General features: G+C 38.9%; 1 protein-coding gene across 2 annotated transcripts; it reads left to right on the forward strand.

The window, feature by feature from the left end:
- Positions 1–1,174: 1,174 nt before the first annotated feature.
- vezf1a (vascular endothelial zinc finger 1a) lies at positions 1,175–16,221 on the forward strand. Of its 2 annotated transcripts, none has more exons than XM_067607660.1 (5): positions 1,175–1,285; positions 8,226–8,971; positions 13,055–13,124; positions 13,246–13,408; positions 13,714–16,221. In XM_067607660.1, the coding sequence occupies exons 1-5, from the start codon at positions 1,253–1,255 to the stop codon at positions 14,073–14,075; spliced, it is 1,374 nt and encodes a 457-aa protein (XP_067463761.1). In that variant the 5' UTR covers positions 1,175–1,252; the 3' UTR covers positions 14,076–16,221. The 2 variants fall into 2 exon arrangements, with proteins under 2 accessions (XP_067463761.1, XP_067463762.1); XM_067607661.1 differs by having other exon boundaries at positions 13,717–16,221.
- The last annotated feature ends 708 nt before the right edge of the window (positions 16,222–16,929 follow it).

Genomic DNA, 16,929 nt, shown 5'->3' on the forward strand with positions numbered 1-16,929 from the left:
TTACAGCAAAGATAGAAAAAGGAAAAGGATAAGGGGAGTGTATTGTAATATATATCACCAAGTGACTAAATTTAAGTCCAGTGTGTGAAATATATTTGAGACAGGTGGGAAAACAACAGAATAATCCCAAGGCAGCTATGATTCATTTCCATTGTGATCATATCAGTTATTACTGTAAGAGTCCCCTACATGTCAGTTAATCATTAGTATGAAGTCAACAGTTGGATAATGAATGATATACACACAGTAAAAGACAAAACTGCATTTGGTCCTGAGATGAATTCACTTAAAGTCTACATTAACTCATGTTTTGTATATGGTTGAGATACTCAAAAAAGTGTCAATTCCCATTTTTAAGTGATTGAATTGAACATTTCTTACATGTTTTGTTACAATAATCTTAATAAAAAAGCTCATTAACAACATTAGAAAATGTATTCTTCCTTAGATCTTAAATGTCACCTGACAAAAAATGCTTATTCGTCATCTCAGTAAAATCAAATGTGGTAAATGCACAAATATCCTTTCATATCCTGCGAGAATTAGAGTTGCAGTAGCCGGACATGACGAGAAAATAGATACATTTTATTATCTTAGGTTACTGAATATATGTGTTGTATTCGCCGTCAAAGATGAGATTGAATGTATGTTATTTCAGTTCACTGTAGGCAATGCGTGCAATTTATAGGCTCTGTCGTTTTCATTCATCCCCATATCCCATGAATGAAATAAATTGTTATGCACGTTGGTTACTTCCAGCACCTTTTAAAATGAAACACGTCTCGAAGGGGAAAAGAAAAGAGGGCAAAACGTTTTTATGCACAATTAACCGCTTTCAAATTTCAAATTTTCTTCTAAAAACAAATGGAGTGTAATTGCACACAATCACATCGCAGCCACATGCGACAGTAGTCGACTATACCAAATGCCCCTCACAGAACGAGCGGAAACTCATACATGGGGGTGTTTAGAAATCCAGCTACATAACTTTAGTTGTGTGTTTAGGAATTGAACAATTCAGAGGACCTCTCGCAAAACTGATTCAGAAAATATTTTCAAGTTGGCCGTCTTTATTCATCCATATATTTTTATAAGCCACATAAACAATTACACGAATTAATGTTTAACACACTATCTGTAACCCCACCTGTATAATGTGTAAAGTGGTACAACCCTTGAGGTTACCGGAAGTTGTTTCAGCCATGTTTGGTTGCTTTGTTGTAGGTTTCCTACAGAATTACTAAGTGTGGAAATGGAGCCGAGCTGGAGTACGTTTCTTTTTCAAGTAAGTTGACTGTTTAGGAGGGAAACTGGGGTAGCTCGTGAAACAGCCCTTAAACAATGGAAGCACTTAATATCTTTGCGGTAAAACCAGTTTTTAAACGAGTAATGCCAAGATCAAGTAACCAAGCAAAAACAATGGTATATATCAATCCAGGCTTCCAGCTGTGAGGCTTTGGGAATGACGCTAGAACAAAAAAATCAATTCTCCTCAACGAGTGTTTGAAAAATGTGGCTTGTTTTTTCGTGTGGCACGACTACTTAGATGAACTGTGTTGAATAAATCGGAAGCGTTTGTGATATTCCTAAGTTTTATTTGCCAGGTCGAAGCCAGCAAAACATGCGGGATGATTTGAAGTAAAGCCTGGAGACGCCGCTGCACCGTTACAATCGAGACAGACCTGTTTTTTTCCCTTTGATCAGACGCCGTCGGATAATGAGATGTAACGCCGGCGACGATTATCACTGTAACGGGGATAATACGACATATAATTGGGGTTTTAAAGTGGGTAATTTTGGTAAACGTTGGATAAGTGTGTGTTTGGTAAATCTCAGTAGCTGATAACCTAACGGCGGTGAACTTTCCGCTTGCCTCAGCCGGTTCGACAGTTACTAGCCAAGTTAGCTAACGGTGTTTAGTCTGCCTTCATCGCACCCGCCGACTAATTTAGCTTCATTTGGGCGAGGCTGTCGTGATGACCTTGCAAAACTAACGTTACATGACTTGATAACGAGCGCTGTAGCTCTCTTGTTTATTAACTGGCTATTTAATTCTGGTGACCGCCGTGGAAAGGAATTCAAACTATGCACACAACATCAGCTAACACTAGCAACGAAGAAAGGCAGATTTGAAATTAGCAACGACATGACGCAATTAACAAATTCATTTTCAGCCTGAAAGTGAGTGCTGCTGTTGAGAGTGATATCCGCCACGGTTTAATGGTTTTCACTGGGTGCTAACATGGAAGGCTATTGTTCAATGAAATGAATGAAATGTTTTCTCCTCCTGGCCTTACTTAGCCTAAAAGAATCAAGCCTGGTGTGCACATGAAAAATGTAAAAAAAAAAAAAAAAAAAAAAAAACGAGTCTTCATGGGGAGGCGATATTTCTGATGATTAAATGTGTTGCTGCGGATTTTTATTTTTTATTTTAACGCAATCACTTTGTGAGTTTTAATCAAAACATAACTCGTCAATAGAATTATATTACCAATTTGCTGTCTCAAATGTAATCCCAAATCTTGAAAAGGATTATGTGTGTATTATCCTTGAATTATGCCCAAGTATCGTTTAGTGGGTGTGATGAACTCTTCATTGAAGAACTTCTTCAATGAACTTTGCAGCAATTCAGTACCATTCACAAAATAGACGTTCTTATCTTTAGAAAAACAGCATCAAATGTTTGACAGAGTTGCTGGCTGTAAAGCAAGTTTATTATTTTCATGCAACCTGATATGAGTGACTATATGATCTTTGACTTCATTGCCATTATCAGCAAATAATAAGACAAACATGACATGTTTACTTTTATCACTTGCCATCTACTGTATTGATAAACTAATCAAGTAAACACGTTAATGAGAATGTGTAAAACTGGTGCGTAGAGGAAGCACTGTGATGGAGTAAGGCAGTGATGAGGCATGGAGGAAAGTTAAATAACCTGAAGGTGTGTGCCATCATTACCAGTTTACTGGAGAAGCAGTCTGAAGGAGGATGAGTTGGTAGAATTGCTACAGAGAAGCTTAAACCAACAAACATGTTAGAGGACTTTTAATGTTTCTCATTTAAGAAGCTTCCAAAAATAAGTGGTTATGGGTCTTGAAAAGCTAACATTAATTATCAGGCATTGCTATCACTAGCCCTGCTTAGTTTTAGGCAAGTAAAAGCTGGGAAGAATATAAATAGTGCAGTGTTTTTAAAAAAAAAAAAAAAAAAAGTTACGTTATGTATCACATCCTTTGATGTACGTCATCTTGTTTGTGGCATTTGTAACATTTTGCTCTGCTGTTAGAGACCAACCACTTAGTCACATCTTTGAGCACTACGTCTCCCTGATGAAAAAGGCAGATGGGCGGTGTGGTTGTTTTGCAGTATCTGGCATCTAGCCAGAAGCCCTGCATGTATTATGTACCTCACGCTGTTACTTTGTCAATCTTGTGTAAACCTGTGTGCTGTTATGAAGGCACCTGATGTAAGAAGAGCATTACTGCCACATGCCTCGCACCATTTTTAGATTTAAAGCTCTTTGCCATGTTACCTATTACCTATAGGTATTGCATTGACACACAATCTCACTATACTGTTATATATTATTCAGGTGTTTTGAATTATCCATATTGTGTAACTTAGCTTGGGTATTGCCATCAATACAGCTGTATCTCCCTCCTTTTTTTTTTTTTTTTTTTTTTACAAATTTGCAGTATATCAAATGTCCTAGTATTAGTAGTAGTATTTTCTTGCAATAAGATATATACGATGTCAGTTTGACTTGTACAGTGATACACCACTAATGTAAAGTAACAGGAAGGACCATGGTTAAGAGGGCCCAAAAGTGAGAGCCACAGAAAGTCATATCATAACCCTTCTGTGCCTGAAACTCCATTCTGGCTTTATCTCGAAACTGTGGTAGCTACTCAAGAAAAACACTACATTATAACAACAAAAAAAATATATGAAAAGTGTTAGGCATCCATTCATTCTAAATACTTTGGTAAATCTACAAGTTCTTTAAGAAAATGACGTTCAACAGGTGGCCACACTGTGCGGAAAATGTTCAATGTCTGAAAGATTGACTCATCTATTGGCTTCAGTGGAAACATCCACTGCAAGACGTGGTTTAAAAACAGCTATTTGTGATGTACCTTGAATTTGGAAGCCAAATTTGATTTGTTGATGTTAATCCTCTTACACACAATTACATTTGGATATTCACACTCACATTGCAGTGACATTTAATTTGATTTTTTTTTTTTTTTTTTTGCAATGAGAGGCAGAAACACATTAAGTCAAGCTGAAAGATGCATTGCCAACACAACATAGGCTTATAAAGTTGTTATGGCTAACATGTTAGCAAACAGTTACCTACTAAAACATTATTCATTCATAGTCGTGTCTCTAGCCACATGACAAATGTAAGTCCAGTATTCACTCTCATTGCATCTCTGGTTTGTTCTCTAATAACTCCTAAAAACAAGCCTTAGTCTTTGCTTGCAAGGTGTACAGTGGGGTTTTATTACAGCTTGTTTTGCATGAAACAGGTTTGGTCACAACAGGCAACCTTTTTTGTTTTACACATAGTAATTGGATTCACTGTGTAAATAAATATATAAATGAATGTAGCTTCAAACATCAGCAGTAAACGTAGTGCCATAATAGAAAAGCACAGGCTTCTTTCAAGACTCAACATCAACACGCCTGTCAGTAGCCTTAGTAGACAGCAAAACAAGGCAGTCTAATAAGAGTTGAGCAGAGGTAATTCAATTAAACTATATGATAAATCGATGGCACAAAAGTAAGAACACACCTTGTGAAATAGTAAATAGCGTCAGTAAGAAATATTTAATGTGTCATATCTTGTACTGCTCCATAAGTTTTTAGGTACATGTTTCTAACAATCACCTTTTTGAAAATATTAGTAAACTAACTTTGAGCAAACAAAAGATGATAACAGTGGACTATCAGTGAATATTACTGCATAGCACAGATTCAAATTATGTTTCAGATTCAAACAGTGTTTTGCATCACTGTTACAAAGACCACTCACCAGGTGTTCTTATCACTACGTGCGTTTTTAACTGCAGTGGTAATACAGGCAAAAGGGGAACATTTTAGTTAACAGTTAAAAAGTTCTTTGCTTGCTCAACATGACTGATTTTAAGTTTGAGTATCCAGTTTTTCATTATTGCCCTGTCACTCTGATTATTGCAGGGTGGAAAGTGAGTTTTATTGCTTTCTGTCCAGGCTCTAAACCAACAAACAATATTCCTGAATGAATAGAACAAGCAAGTAATTTAAGAAGTGTTTGCTATTTCCTTGCATCAAGAGAGCTCTTTGTGCTCCCAAGTAAAATATGTTTCACAGATTTTAAACAGCAGTACATCTCAGCTGTTTGTATCTATTCCCTGTTCCTGACAAGAATGTTTGCTATGGGATGTTGTATTAAATTCCTTTCACTTTTTTTGAGGTTTTGGCTCATTGATTTCAGTGTTTCTGGGAAAAGGGTGACATGGTGAGAAGCCTAGAAATGGCTATCATCCTCCACATATGATGCAGTCCAAGACCAGGTGAAGGAATTCATATTTAAAACATCCCTTAAAAAACATTTTGCGCACTCCTAGCAAAACTGAAATGTTCCTGTTTGCAACTTATAGCATCAACAAACAAGGCATCAAATCCCTGCAGAATTTGCATAGCTTTACAGGCTATGAAAAAAAATCCAGAAGGATTGCAAACATTACAAAAGTAATGTTCTGTGCTATGTCAACTCAGCAAACTGACCAGCAGCCAAGAATTTCGGAACTTGTAAACAATTTGTAGAACAGCTTAGAACAAACTGATAAACTTAGTGAAAACATGTATGAGAAAAACAAAATAATATGTTTTGAGTTTTGTTTCCCGCAGTATGATCTCCCCATGTTCCTTCAGTTGTTATGTTATCAATTAATATTTTTTTGTTTGTTCAGTAAAAACTGGGATGACGGCAAGCAGCTGTAGAGTGTGACACAAAAGATTGAGGAAAGACAGTGCATAATCTGACTCAAACCATGAGATCAATTCAAGTCTAACAGTAGCCCGTGGAGCCATCAGGACACTCCCTCCATTTTGATGTTATTTATGAGGGAGCAGCCCCAGTTGTCAGAGCGCATTTGTGTCAAAATGGTCAGAGCTGCATGAAGGCACAGCAGCTTACAGACCCTGCACCTCTGTATAGGGGCCAGGCTGTCTGCAGTGGCTATGTCTGCTGTTCACAAGCTTCACAAAGAGGGTTCCCGGCTGGTATCCCCCCCCCACACAACCCCCCTCCCCACCCTCCCCTGGTGTGCCAGTGGACGAGTTAGCATTGGCATGATGATGACTAATCCTGGAAGGTGGCAAGTGTGAGCAGGTGCTTAGACAAATGGATGGGTGGGCTTGGTGGCATTCTCTATGAGTTCCCAGGTCCCATTGCGTATGAGGGAATGACGGCTAGTTTAGCTGAGTGGGGTGTGGATAAACAATGTCCCTGTCTCATGAATAGATGAGCCAAATCAATGAAGATGAGCATACAAAGCTCCCCTGCTGAGGCCCGAGTGCATCACTGCTCAGATTTGTGTCTTTCACAATAGGCTAGATGACATAAGGAGGACATTGTGTGGTTCATTTTTCTTTTCTATCCCCTGCCTCGTCTTTTGCAACTCCTTTCTTGGCTGGCCTTCTTCGATGGATGATTGAACCTCAAAGGGAAAGGTCAAGCATTTCACCTTGGCCTTTCTTGCTGGTAGTTGACAACACAGTCGTCTTGACTGTGTCCGTTTACCGAGAGAACAGCATTAACCGTGATACAATTTTTATGTTTAGGTATGATATGAAAAAAATGCTGGCTTTATCAGAGAGATGACAGCAGAGTTATCTCTAGCAGCTTTAACAGAAGTAGTAAAGTAAATTGTTTTTCTTATAACAAGTATAGCCTGTATCATAGAGGAATCTAAGTGAAAAGAAATGAATGAATTACTGTTAACATCTGTCCCTGCTGATGGTTGGTTTGCAACACTGTGTCTACTTCTGTTAATTTTTGATGGATGTAGGCAGGATAGTCCCTAGGTCAACATTGCAGAAACTATTGTCTGCTACGTGATTTTCAGCAGCATTTCATTCCTGTGACTCAGCTTTAAAATAAAACTATTTGACGACTGCTTTAGACTTGTTTGGAAGGGACAAACCTTTTCCAATTGCTCAACTGTCATTAACCTTCCTCGTCAGTGCAAGACATTCCCAAGCAAAATGCACTGAATCACTTTTAGCTGTAGCTGCCTGATTATTTTAGCAGAGTCTCTTGGAAAAATTGATCTTGTTTTGTGTCATGTCTGTAGCAAGGGATGCAAATTGTGTCTGACCACCTCAGCTGGGAGGTTCGATTACTTAAATGAGGGAAACCCTACTTAACAACTGGTTGCTGCTATTGCTAGTAGCACCCAGCCACTTCACCTTATTTGTGTTGGGGCAGTAGTCAGGAGTGGTTTGCAGTTACAAAACTCCAAGACTACAGTGTGGGAGAGGCCACATACCCAGTAAGCCGCTGTGCCACTTTAATCCATGCTGTTTTGTCTAGTTTGGTGACCTGTATTTTTCTGTAGTGCACTTCACTCCTTTTTACTGACCCACAATTCCACTTCACCGTATCTCCTGAGCTCTGCAGCTACAGAGCTCAGGAACAGGCTCAGCTGTTCAGAGCCTTCTTGGCAGTTAAACCAGACTCTGCTATGCCTCTAATTTGGTATGCTTGCTTTGCAGTCACATGATGAATCAGCACCAAAATGATGGGATCATTTTTCATCTAGTATATTTGGATTCTTTAGCATTAATGTCATGCTGTGTCAACCTCATTAATAACAGATCCAATTTGTTTTTGTCCATTTCGTATTCTGTAACGTCTTAGTAACCCTTGTTGCTCTCATGCACTTGTCAAACGGGGTACGAAGTTGACTCCAAACAAAATTCCAGTGGTTGTACAGCTGTCATTAACACTTACTGTGGTAATCCTTATGTAGAGTTTTCAAACTGCAATCCCCAACATTGATGTGTATATTTTATATACAGTGTAGAATAGACATTAATGTGCACAATTTTGTTTCATCATCTTTCGCTGTTGTAGTCAACTAAACAGTAAGTCAATTAGTGTTTACATGTCTGGAATTCATCTCGTCTCAGCCAAACATTAATCTCTGTGTTTATGTTTGATTCATCAGCAGGCCAATGAAGCCCTCCACCACCAGCACCAGGTGGCCCAGAACAGCCTGCTGCCTCTTCTTAACGCAGGAGCTGAACAAATTGACCAGAAGCCTATCCTTCCCATCCAAATAGATCAGAAACCCCCATCCAGCGCTTTGGATCTCCTCAAAGACAATGTGGCCAGTGGAGGAGGCGCACGGCCACCGATGCCTGTGATAAAGAAGGAACACAAAGGCAAAACACCTTTCGTCTGTGGCTACTGCAACAAGGCTTTCCGCGACAGCTACCACCTGCGACGCCATGAGTCCAGCCACACCGGTATCAAGATGGTGTCACGGCCAAAGAAGACTGCCCAGACGGCCCCCACCATGGTTCCCATGATTTCTACCATGCCACGAGACAACAACGGCAACCCTTCCTACATTTCCACAGTAGCAGGCATCCTCTCCACCGCAACCACCTCCGTTTCCTCAAGTATCATGACATCATCCGCAATGGGCAGTATACCGCAACAAAATGTCACCAAGAAACCCGCCAAACCTGTCAAGAAAAACCACGGGTGCGAGATGTGTGGCAAGGCCTTTCGTGATGTCTACCATCTGAATCGCCACAAGCTCTCCCATTCAGATGAAAAGCCTTTTGAGTGCCCCATCTGCCAGCAACGCTTTAAACGGAAGGACCGAATGACCTACCATGTTCGCTCTCATGACGGAGGAGTCCACAAGCCCTATGTGTGTTCCGTGTGTGGGAAAGGCTTTTCCAGGTAAGGTTCACGTTTTTGGAAAGAATATCCCAATTACGGTTAAACAGCTTTATAATATTGTAAGTGATGATCAAGTGAAATAAGTGGTATTTCTTTTAAATATATAAACTTTTTTCCACCATAATGTAAACTTACTTATTCAGTAGCTGTCTTAACTATCAGTATATGTGGGGAAAAGGTGAAATGATTCCCTTAAGTATCTGTCATGTACAGTTATTATTTCTTTATGCTGCCAGAAAGACCTGCCATACAGAGCCAGACTGTCAGACCCTGAGCAGTGGATGGTTGTTAAGTGCTGGCAACAGATTTCAGGGGGAGATAACATTACCCGTTTCAAATGTCTTTGTATATTCCTGTTATAGCTCTTGAGGTGGTGGAATTTGTTGTTGTGTTCCCTCTTAGACCCAAAGGCACAATGGTAAAAAAGCTGTTGGTACACAATTTTGATACATACTTTTAGGGCTAAAACTAACAATTATTTTCATTTTGATTAATCAGCTGATTATTTTCTCGATTCATAATTTGGTTTATAAATTATTTTTAAAAATGGCCATCACAAGTTCCCAGAGTCCAAGATGACATATTCAAATGTCTTGTTTTGTCCAGCCAACAGTCCAACCTGTGAATTTTTGCCATTTTTTTCTTGGAAAAATTACTGAAATTGTTTATCAATTATCAGAATTGTGGCCGATTAATTCTCTGCCAATCAACTGATCGACTAATCGACACTTTTGCAAGTCCTAGCAAGTCTTAGCAACGATTAAAGCCATTTGAAGTGGACTGAAGTCTCCTAAATTTCCACTTTCATGACAGTAAATAGTTCTTAAAACTATCCAACCCCTCAAATATGTAGAATTAAAGTGAAGTAGCTGTTTAAGGTTTTACTCACTGCAATTATCCAGCTAATTTTGCAAACCTGCTTCAGGCTTACCAATGGGAGTACAGCTAGCTTTCATGGCCACGTCACTGCACTAGCCACAGGTTTGCTGTGTCTTAAATGAGGATGTCTAGGCCTTTACTAACCCAGTGAAACTTGTCTGAAACCCGTCTGTATGAGTGTCTGAGGAAGTGTTTGGTGACTAATAGGATCAGCAGCAACAGGGACTGCTCACAGTGGCAATAGCAAATGCTAAATTGGTGAGAAAATTGGGGCAAATGCAAAAAAGGTTGCTTTTACAACTGTGCTAGATTATTCATATGCTTTCAATCAACAAGCAACAACATGTAACGAGGCTATTGTAAACAGGAAGTATGCTTCTGAGATCTAATTTATTCTTATGGGAGTGGAGACAGAAAGTAATTTCACCCTCTGATGGTTGCATTCCAGGGTCAAAGAAAAGTCTTGACTTGTCTGCATGGAATTTCCAAATAATATGATCAACAAATTCTTAAGAATCATACCAACAAACATGTATTTTGACTACTTGCTTGTTTGTCCAAAAAAAATTGTCCTATCTGTGTTTCAAGTAAAAAGAAAGGACTTGCTTGTTAGAGTGTAGTGTAACCTTATGTGCTTTAAAATGACCATCTTTTATGCATTCCATCATTCATTACATCATTTTTTTGGCGTTGAATACAAAGAATGCAATTCCCAGGTGGTACATTTTTTCACTTTACCAAAAGTACACTGAACTGCTACCATACTGCTTGTATAGCAGCCCATGATTTGTGTGTGTGAATGATTCAGCCTGTGGTGTTTGAGTTATTCATGGCCATCTTCTGTCCATGTAGCAACCCAGTGGCTGTGTTTTCTTATTTATAGTTGTGCTAAGCAGTTTAGATTCATACTTGTATTGACCCCCCCACCTCACCTCAACCCCACCCCACCCCCCCACACCATTTCAACCACATGTTAAAACAGTCGCACATGGGAGAGCACCAGTGGTAGTAGAGTATCAAAGGAGGGGGAGGCGTCACTTGTCACTTCGCGGTTCCCGCCAGCTTGTCACAGCGTCTCTTTCCCCTGGGAATTCAGTGAACCATGGGGTAATGTTCAGGTCAACACATTTACTATGTAGTGAATAAATATTTTAGTTCAAGAAGGTCTCATGATGGCCTCATATGTAGATTTATCAACACAAAAAACTATTTCACTATATTTTAATGAGCTGGATTTATGAAACATGCTGTGTATGTAAATCAGCATGGAGTGAGCAGAGAATATTGATAACACCTGAAGAGTTTTTGTGCTGCAACACAACTTACACAAAAACATCAGCAATATACCCTGGCCAAGCTGTAACATTAGCACTGTGCTGTGTTGGGCAGTTTCAGGCATGCCTCCAACACAGTGACGTGGGGTAGGGATTCATCAGCATACTGGAAAGTGAGAATGGGGACTGAATAACAGGGCACTGAGTCACTGCCACTCAGCCAGATCTGTAGGCAGGCACTGTCTGGAGTCTGCTCTCCTCGTCAGTCGGACAAAAAAAGAAAAAGAAAAAACCAGATTCCGGTTCATGGCACCACTGAGAAGATTCCACTTGACTCCCTCATTTGTATTAAAAAAAAAAAAATCCAGCAGCATGAAACTTTCCGGTTTGGGAGCAGCTGCCAACGCTTTAGCCCTTACTCACTCCATTATGGCACTTCTAACATGATTCAGCTCACAGCTTCACTAGAACTAACAAGCTGACAGAGGAGGATCAGTGCCAAGTAGAATTTGTTAATGTTGGAGTTTCACTGTAAAGGTCAAGAGGCAAAGAGCAGTTTTCTCGCAATGATATGCAGTATACTCTGTAAATCATACAGTAGATAAACACTGTTGAATATGTAGCCATCCATGTTTGTTAGTTTTACTTTTTAGTTTTAATAGCTTAACAGAAAAATGCACTACAAAGATTTTGTACACACAACATATAAGGATCCCACAAGTGTTTGAACTGGGGTTTTTTTTTTTCAGATTTATGTAAAAATATTAATTCGTACAAGAAGTAGCCAAGTGCTTTAGTTCAGTGAGAACTAATTAATATAGAAAACATTGTTTGTTTTTTATAGTCTATAGTCTTGAAGCTTATTCAGGACCATGGTTGGTCAAAGACTGATCCACATATTTTTTTTAAACATGTATTTAATACTTTCTCACAGTTTGTTGACTGTATTCAGAAATACAATAATTCAGTCCCTCTATGGCATTAATGAAGTTGAATTAATTTTATGGCCTACATATTCTCTTAATCCTCCAAGAGAGATTCAGTATAGTATTTTAGCGGGAAACTGGAAATTCTCTTAACATTCTCTTCATATTTCTGTCAGCAATGTCAAGGATGAAGGAAAATAATTAGTTTTGTAGTTGTAAAGCTAAACTGTTGATTCACTCGGAGAAAACAAGTGTAAAATGTAAAAAAAAATTGACCATCTCAGTGTGGTGCGTTTTTGAAACTAGGTCAAACTAATTCACGCACGATTGATCATGGAGAATTAACCGCCGTTGACTGAAGTTTAAGGGATTTTTTTTTAGTGCCCATCCCCTCATTATCAAAGCTAATAGACCACATCAGTATGCTTACACAAACACCGCACAAGTAATGTTTAGTCCTACATTAGGCTTTACGTATAGACTTTATTCACTTCTATGTCAGTATGTAATTCTTTTATTTTAATTCTATGTATATTTTACAATTATTTTTAGCAAAATATTTTACCATTGTCCTACTATCATTAAATCACAAGTAAAGTAAATGTAAAACTAATGTAAATACCCTAAGAAACAGATTATTTAACTTGTTATCACAATAATTAGACATCTGTATCAGACAACATACTATTTGTCTTACAGTAGCACTGTCTGTGTTTATGTGTATATGTAGTGCTTTTCTGTTAGATCAAATCACTTTTTAAAATTCAAATCACTTAATTTAATATAATTTAATTAGCAAAATTGGCATATCACTCTTTACTAGCTCTTTTCTTGTAAGTTTGCTACAAGTGAAACGCAGTCAAATGGACAGTCTGGGCTTCACGTGTGAATAATGAGAGTACAGAATCAAAACAACATACTGTGTAACTCACTTAAAACTCATAGAGCTCACTGCATCACTGTACAAAGATTAAATGTTGTGGGGGTTTTTTTCTTTCCTCTAGGCCAGACCACTTGAGCTGTCATGTGAAGCATGTGCATTCCTCAGAAAGGCCGTTCAAATGTCAAGTAACGGTAAGCCTCATTGTCAGTCTCCATCTAATTATTGTGATTATCATCAGGATTGTTAAGACCGTTGTTGTTGTTGTTGTTGTACTCCACTGACCTTTGACCCTGTCTGCTTGTGCGGCTGCAGGCCTGTACCTCTGCTTTTGCCACCAAAGACAGACTCCGTTCCCACATGATCAGGCATGAAGGCAAGGTCACCTGTAGCATCTGTGGGAAGATGCTCAGTGCGGCCTACATCACCAGCCATTTGAAGACTCATGGACAGACCAACTTTAACTCCTGTAACAAAGGTAATTCACATCTGTCAGCCAAACACATACTGCTATCATCACAAGTGTGCAGTTAGAATTTATCATATCATGCCAATACCCCTAACCAAGATCTTGTCTGAAGTTTCCTGCTCCTTGATCTTAGTTTTACAGCCTTCTCCAACATTTTTGAATTCTTCTATCTCTCTCTTTATTTACATATTTATTTTTTTTAACAAAATACCAGTTTCTTGACTTGAAAACATCTTTCCATCTCCTACCAAAGAACAACTAATTTGAGTTGCTGCAGAACAAAAACTGAAAACTCTTCCTTGTGTTTTTCCCAGAAGGTAACGAAGTCTGCAATTCTGCCTCGGCTACACCTGTGACCATTTCAGCCCCCATCACCACGGCGATGAACCGGGTCAACTCCAACAATGCCGTCACCATAGCCGCACAAATGAACATTAGCACCAACACGGTCAACATCACATCCCCAGTCAGCCTCCAGCACCCAGTCACCATCACCGGGCCCATCAACATCGCCTCTGTCAACATCCCCGCCACGGCGCCCATGAATATCGCCCACCCAGTCGCAATAACGACCCCCATGTCAATGAATATAGCCGGTCCGCTCAACATCGCCATGAGGCCAGTGGATAGCATGCCTTTCCTGTCCCAAGTCTTGCCTTCTTCCCCACCCTGGTAAAGAGGAGAGAGAGCGTTGAACTGGCCAGAAAGAAAGGGAAAATGAAGTGAAACAAGAGACTCCGGTCCTCATTATTTGCACCTCGAGCCCAGCTCTTTCTATCCCTGAACTCTTTACTTCATCAAACCTCGAAGTGAATACTGTATTTACACGAGCTGTGCGGCTGGTAGGAGCTCCCCCAAGTCACAGCTGCGTCCCAACTAATGTTAAGTGACTGACATGAGATGCAGGACACTTGAGTAGAAATCGAGTAGGACTTAAGTTGAAATCAGGACAACCGTAAGACTTAGTGTAGTCAATTAGAATGATGAAACTGTGATTTGTATCATGACAAATGAGAGGAGACGATTCCTCAAGCACCCTTGAGGACTCCCTAGGAAAAACCCACATGTGCTTTTGTAAACGGGAGACAAGAAATAGACTGAAGCAATAACTATAAATTGCTCTTTTTGACGTTTTACACGTTTTCTCCCAAAGCCTCTGGGTGTTACTTTGTATGTTGTTTTTTTTTTTGTTTTGTTTTTTTTTAACTATAGCCTGCTAATCACTATTTAATGTTATAGGAAATGAGTCTAGTAAAAGGGACAGCAGCTTCCATTTGCATTGAAGAATATTTTTTCACAGTGCTATAGCTTTTCTTTATCTTCTCAGATAGTAGGTATGCTCTTGAGGTACAGTGACTAACTTGTACAGTTGACATAGTAATGTATTTTCATGTCAGCATTTTAATTTTTTGCTTTTGTCATTCAAGTCGACACTGTCCTCTCGACTATGAAATATTTGTACTTTGTTTTCTATTTGTATGGAATCTCAAAGGTTTGTTATTATTTGCCTATTGGTAGTGTTCATTTTTTTTCCATGAAGGCAGAATGGAACGAGTCTTGCACTGAAAGCATATCCTACATACAGGTGAACAGCAGTATTATCAAAGATCAAATTGGAGTCTCGAGTGTTTCGGTTAGCCAGCCTACACTTGAGGCCATCTAGTGGCTGAACACGGAAAAGGCCTGGCCTTGTAGTGAAGCTTTTTCAGGCTGTTCATGTCATCATCATGGTGACTGATTTGTTTTGTCTGACTCTTCTGTACACTGTTTTTTTTTTTTTTTTAATCATTTATCTGTGATTGCCCCAAGACGATACTAAGGACCCTTCACTCAGGAAACACACACAAAAGCCCATTACTCACGAACTTGGCTCCTTTTTAAATTGAGTATATCTACCATGTATCTTAATGCTTGACTTCTCCATCTTCCTTTTTAGATTTCCTGAATGATTTGGCATTGTGGTTTTAAGAGTTGACAAGACTCCCATCAGGGACAAGAAGTCCAAGAATTGATTTTAAACGTAGCCGTCCATTTAAATAATAATTTACTGTACAATGGCATACATACTATACGTTTTTACATTTCCTTTTAAGTCCAGTTCAGTCTCAGGCTGCTAACTGATGTGGCTGAGAACTGGACAAGTTTGCTAAAATGCAAGTTTGTAACCATTAAATAATGGGACGAGATTGACGTTGCATGATCCCAAACACTGTAGCTGTTGAACAGAGCTTTTTTTTAATGAATGCCATGTTATCTCAACCGTGTTGCAGCTCTTTGAGTTGATTCAGTTTATACTGAACAATGCAATATGCATGTTTGTCATTTTCCCAATTTTTGTTTTAAACAAAATATTAGTGTAGCTTTTTTTTTTTTTTTTTTTTTGTTCTTATGCATTTACGTAGATACACTATGATAGCCTGTTTGCCAAATTTGATACGATAATAATAATGTGATGAACTGAACATTTCTCGTGGAATTGAACATCTCTTTATTTTTAAGGAAAAAAAATATGAATTGGAAATTCCAGGACCCTTGTGAAAGCAGTTGAATGTATATCTTTGTACAAAACTATTTTAGTTCCAAGGATATGGTAGTTACAATAGATGTGAAAGATAAAATAACCTTTTTTATAAATCTTTTGTATTAGAACATTAACAATGGTAATTTTGTATATATGAGAGGCTAGGCTTTCTGATTAGCAGAAAGGTCAAACATTCCTACATTTTTTTAAAATGTATGTTTGTCAAATTATTACTTAAACATGCGCAATGTTATGTGCCTTTTATTTGGGTTGTCTAAATAAAAGAAAACTATCAAATGTGTTTATGTATCAAGTAATATTCAGTGTTAAGAAAGCACCGCAAACTGCGAAAACATAGGATCATGTGTTACTGCTATTTACAGTATCTTTTTGGTAGAGCATTTCCAGTGTGTAGAGTAGAAACTTTTTCTTCTGTTTATGAACAGTTGCCATCAAATACCAGCCTCGGCAGGTGTTCACACAATACCTTAAAGTCTCCCTCCACTCAAAAATGTGTTTTTCTTCTTGTTCCTAGTTGGATGTTTTGAGCGTCACTGTGCAGAGTTTAACACTAGAAGGCTGTTTTCACATTCATCTGCTGAAAGTGGAAAGATTCTGTTCAAAGTCTGATTTTAAGGTGCAGACCTACAAGCATGATTTGTGACATCACATCACAACTTGGAGCCAATCCTGGTCCAATATTGAACTTAGACAAGTGTGATGTGGAAACATGAAGCCTCAAACACATTTCACATTGTACATGATGGTCACAATGAACGCAAACCATGCGCACTTTCTCCGCTTCAAGCAGCTTACTGGAGCTAGTGGTGAGCGAATGGGAATTGGTGTCATTGCTGCAGCCTCTCCTCTGCTCCCTGTGTAGGTGTTGGACCAAGGGCAAGGCTCCGCTCATTACACTGACTTACATTCATTTCCTGGAAAACTTTAACCTAACCACAACCACCATGTGCCTAAACCGAACCCTGACCTTAACCACTCACCCAAAAAT

The sequence above is a fragment of the Thunnus thynnus genome, chromosome 13 (assembly GCF_963924715.1).
Source record: "Thunnus thynnus chromosome 13, fThuThy2.1, whole genome shotgun sequence".
Lineage (NCBI taxonomy): Eukaryota > Metazoa > Chordata > Actinopteri > Scombriformes > Scombridae > Thunnus > Thunnus thynnus.

Excerpts from the sequence above, each read along its gene's own strand:
- vezf1a (XM_067607660.1), top strand. The coding sequence starts at position 1,253 with ATGGAGCCGAGCTGGAGTACGTTTCTTTTTCAA. Across the intron at positions 8,972-13,054 it reads TGTGGGAAAGGCTTTTCCAG|GCCAGACCACTTGAGCTGTC; the intron begins GTAAGGTTCACG and ends TCTTTCCTCTAG. Across the intron at positions 13,125-13,245 it reads CGTTCAAATGTCAAGTAACG|GCCTGTACCTCTGCTTTTGC; the intron begins GTAAGCCTCATT and ends GTGCGGCTGCAG.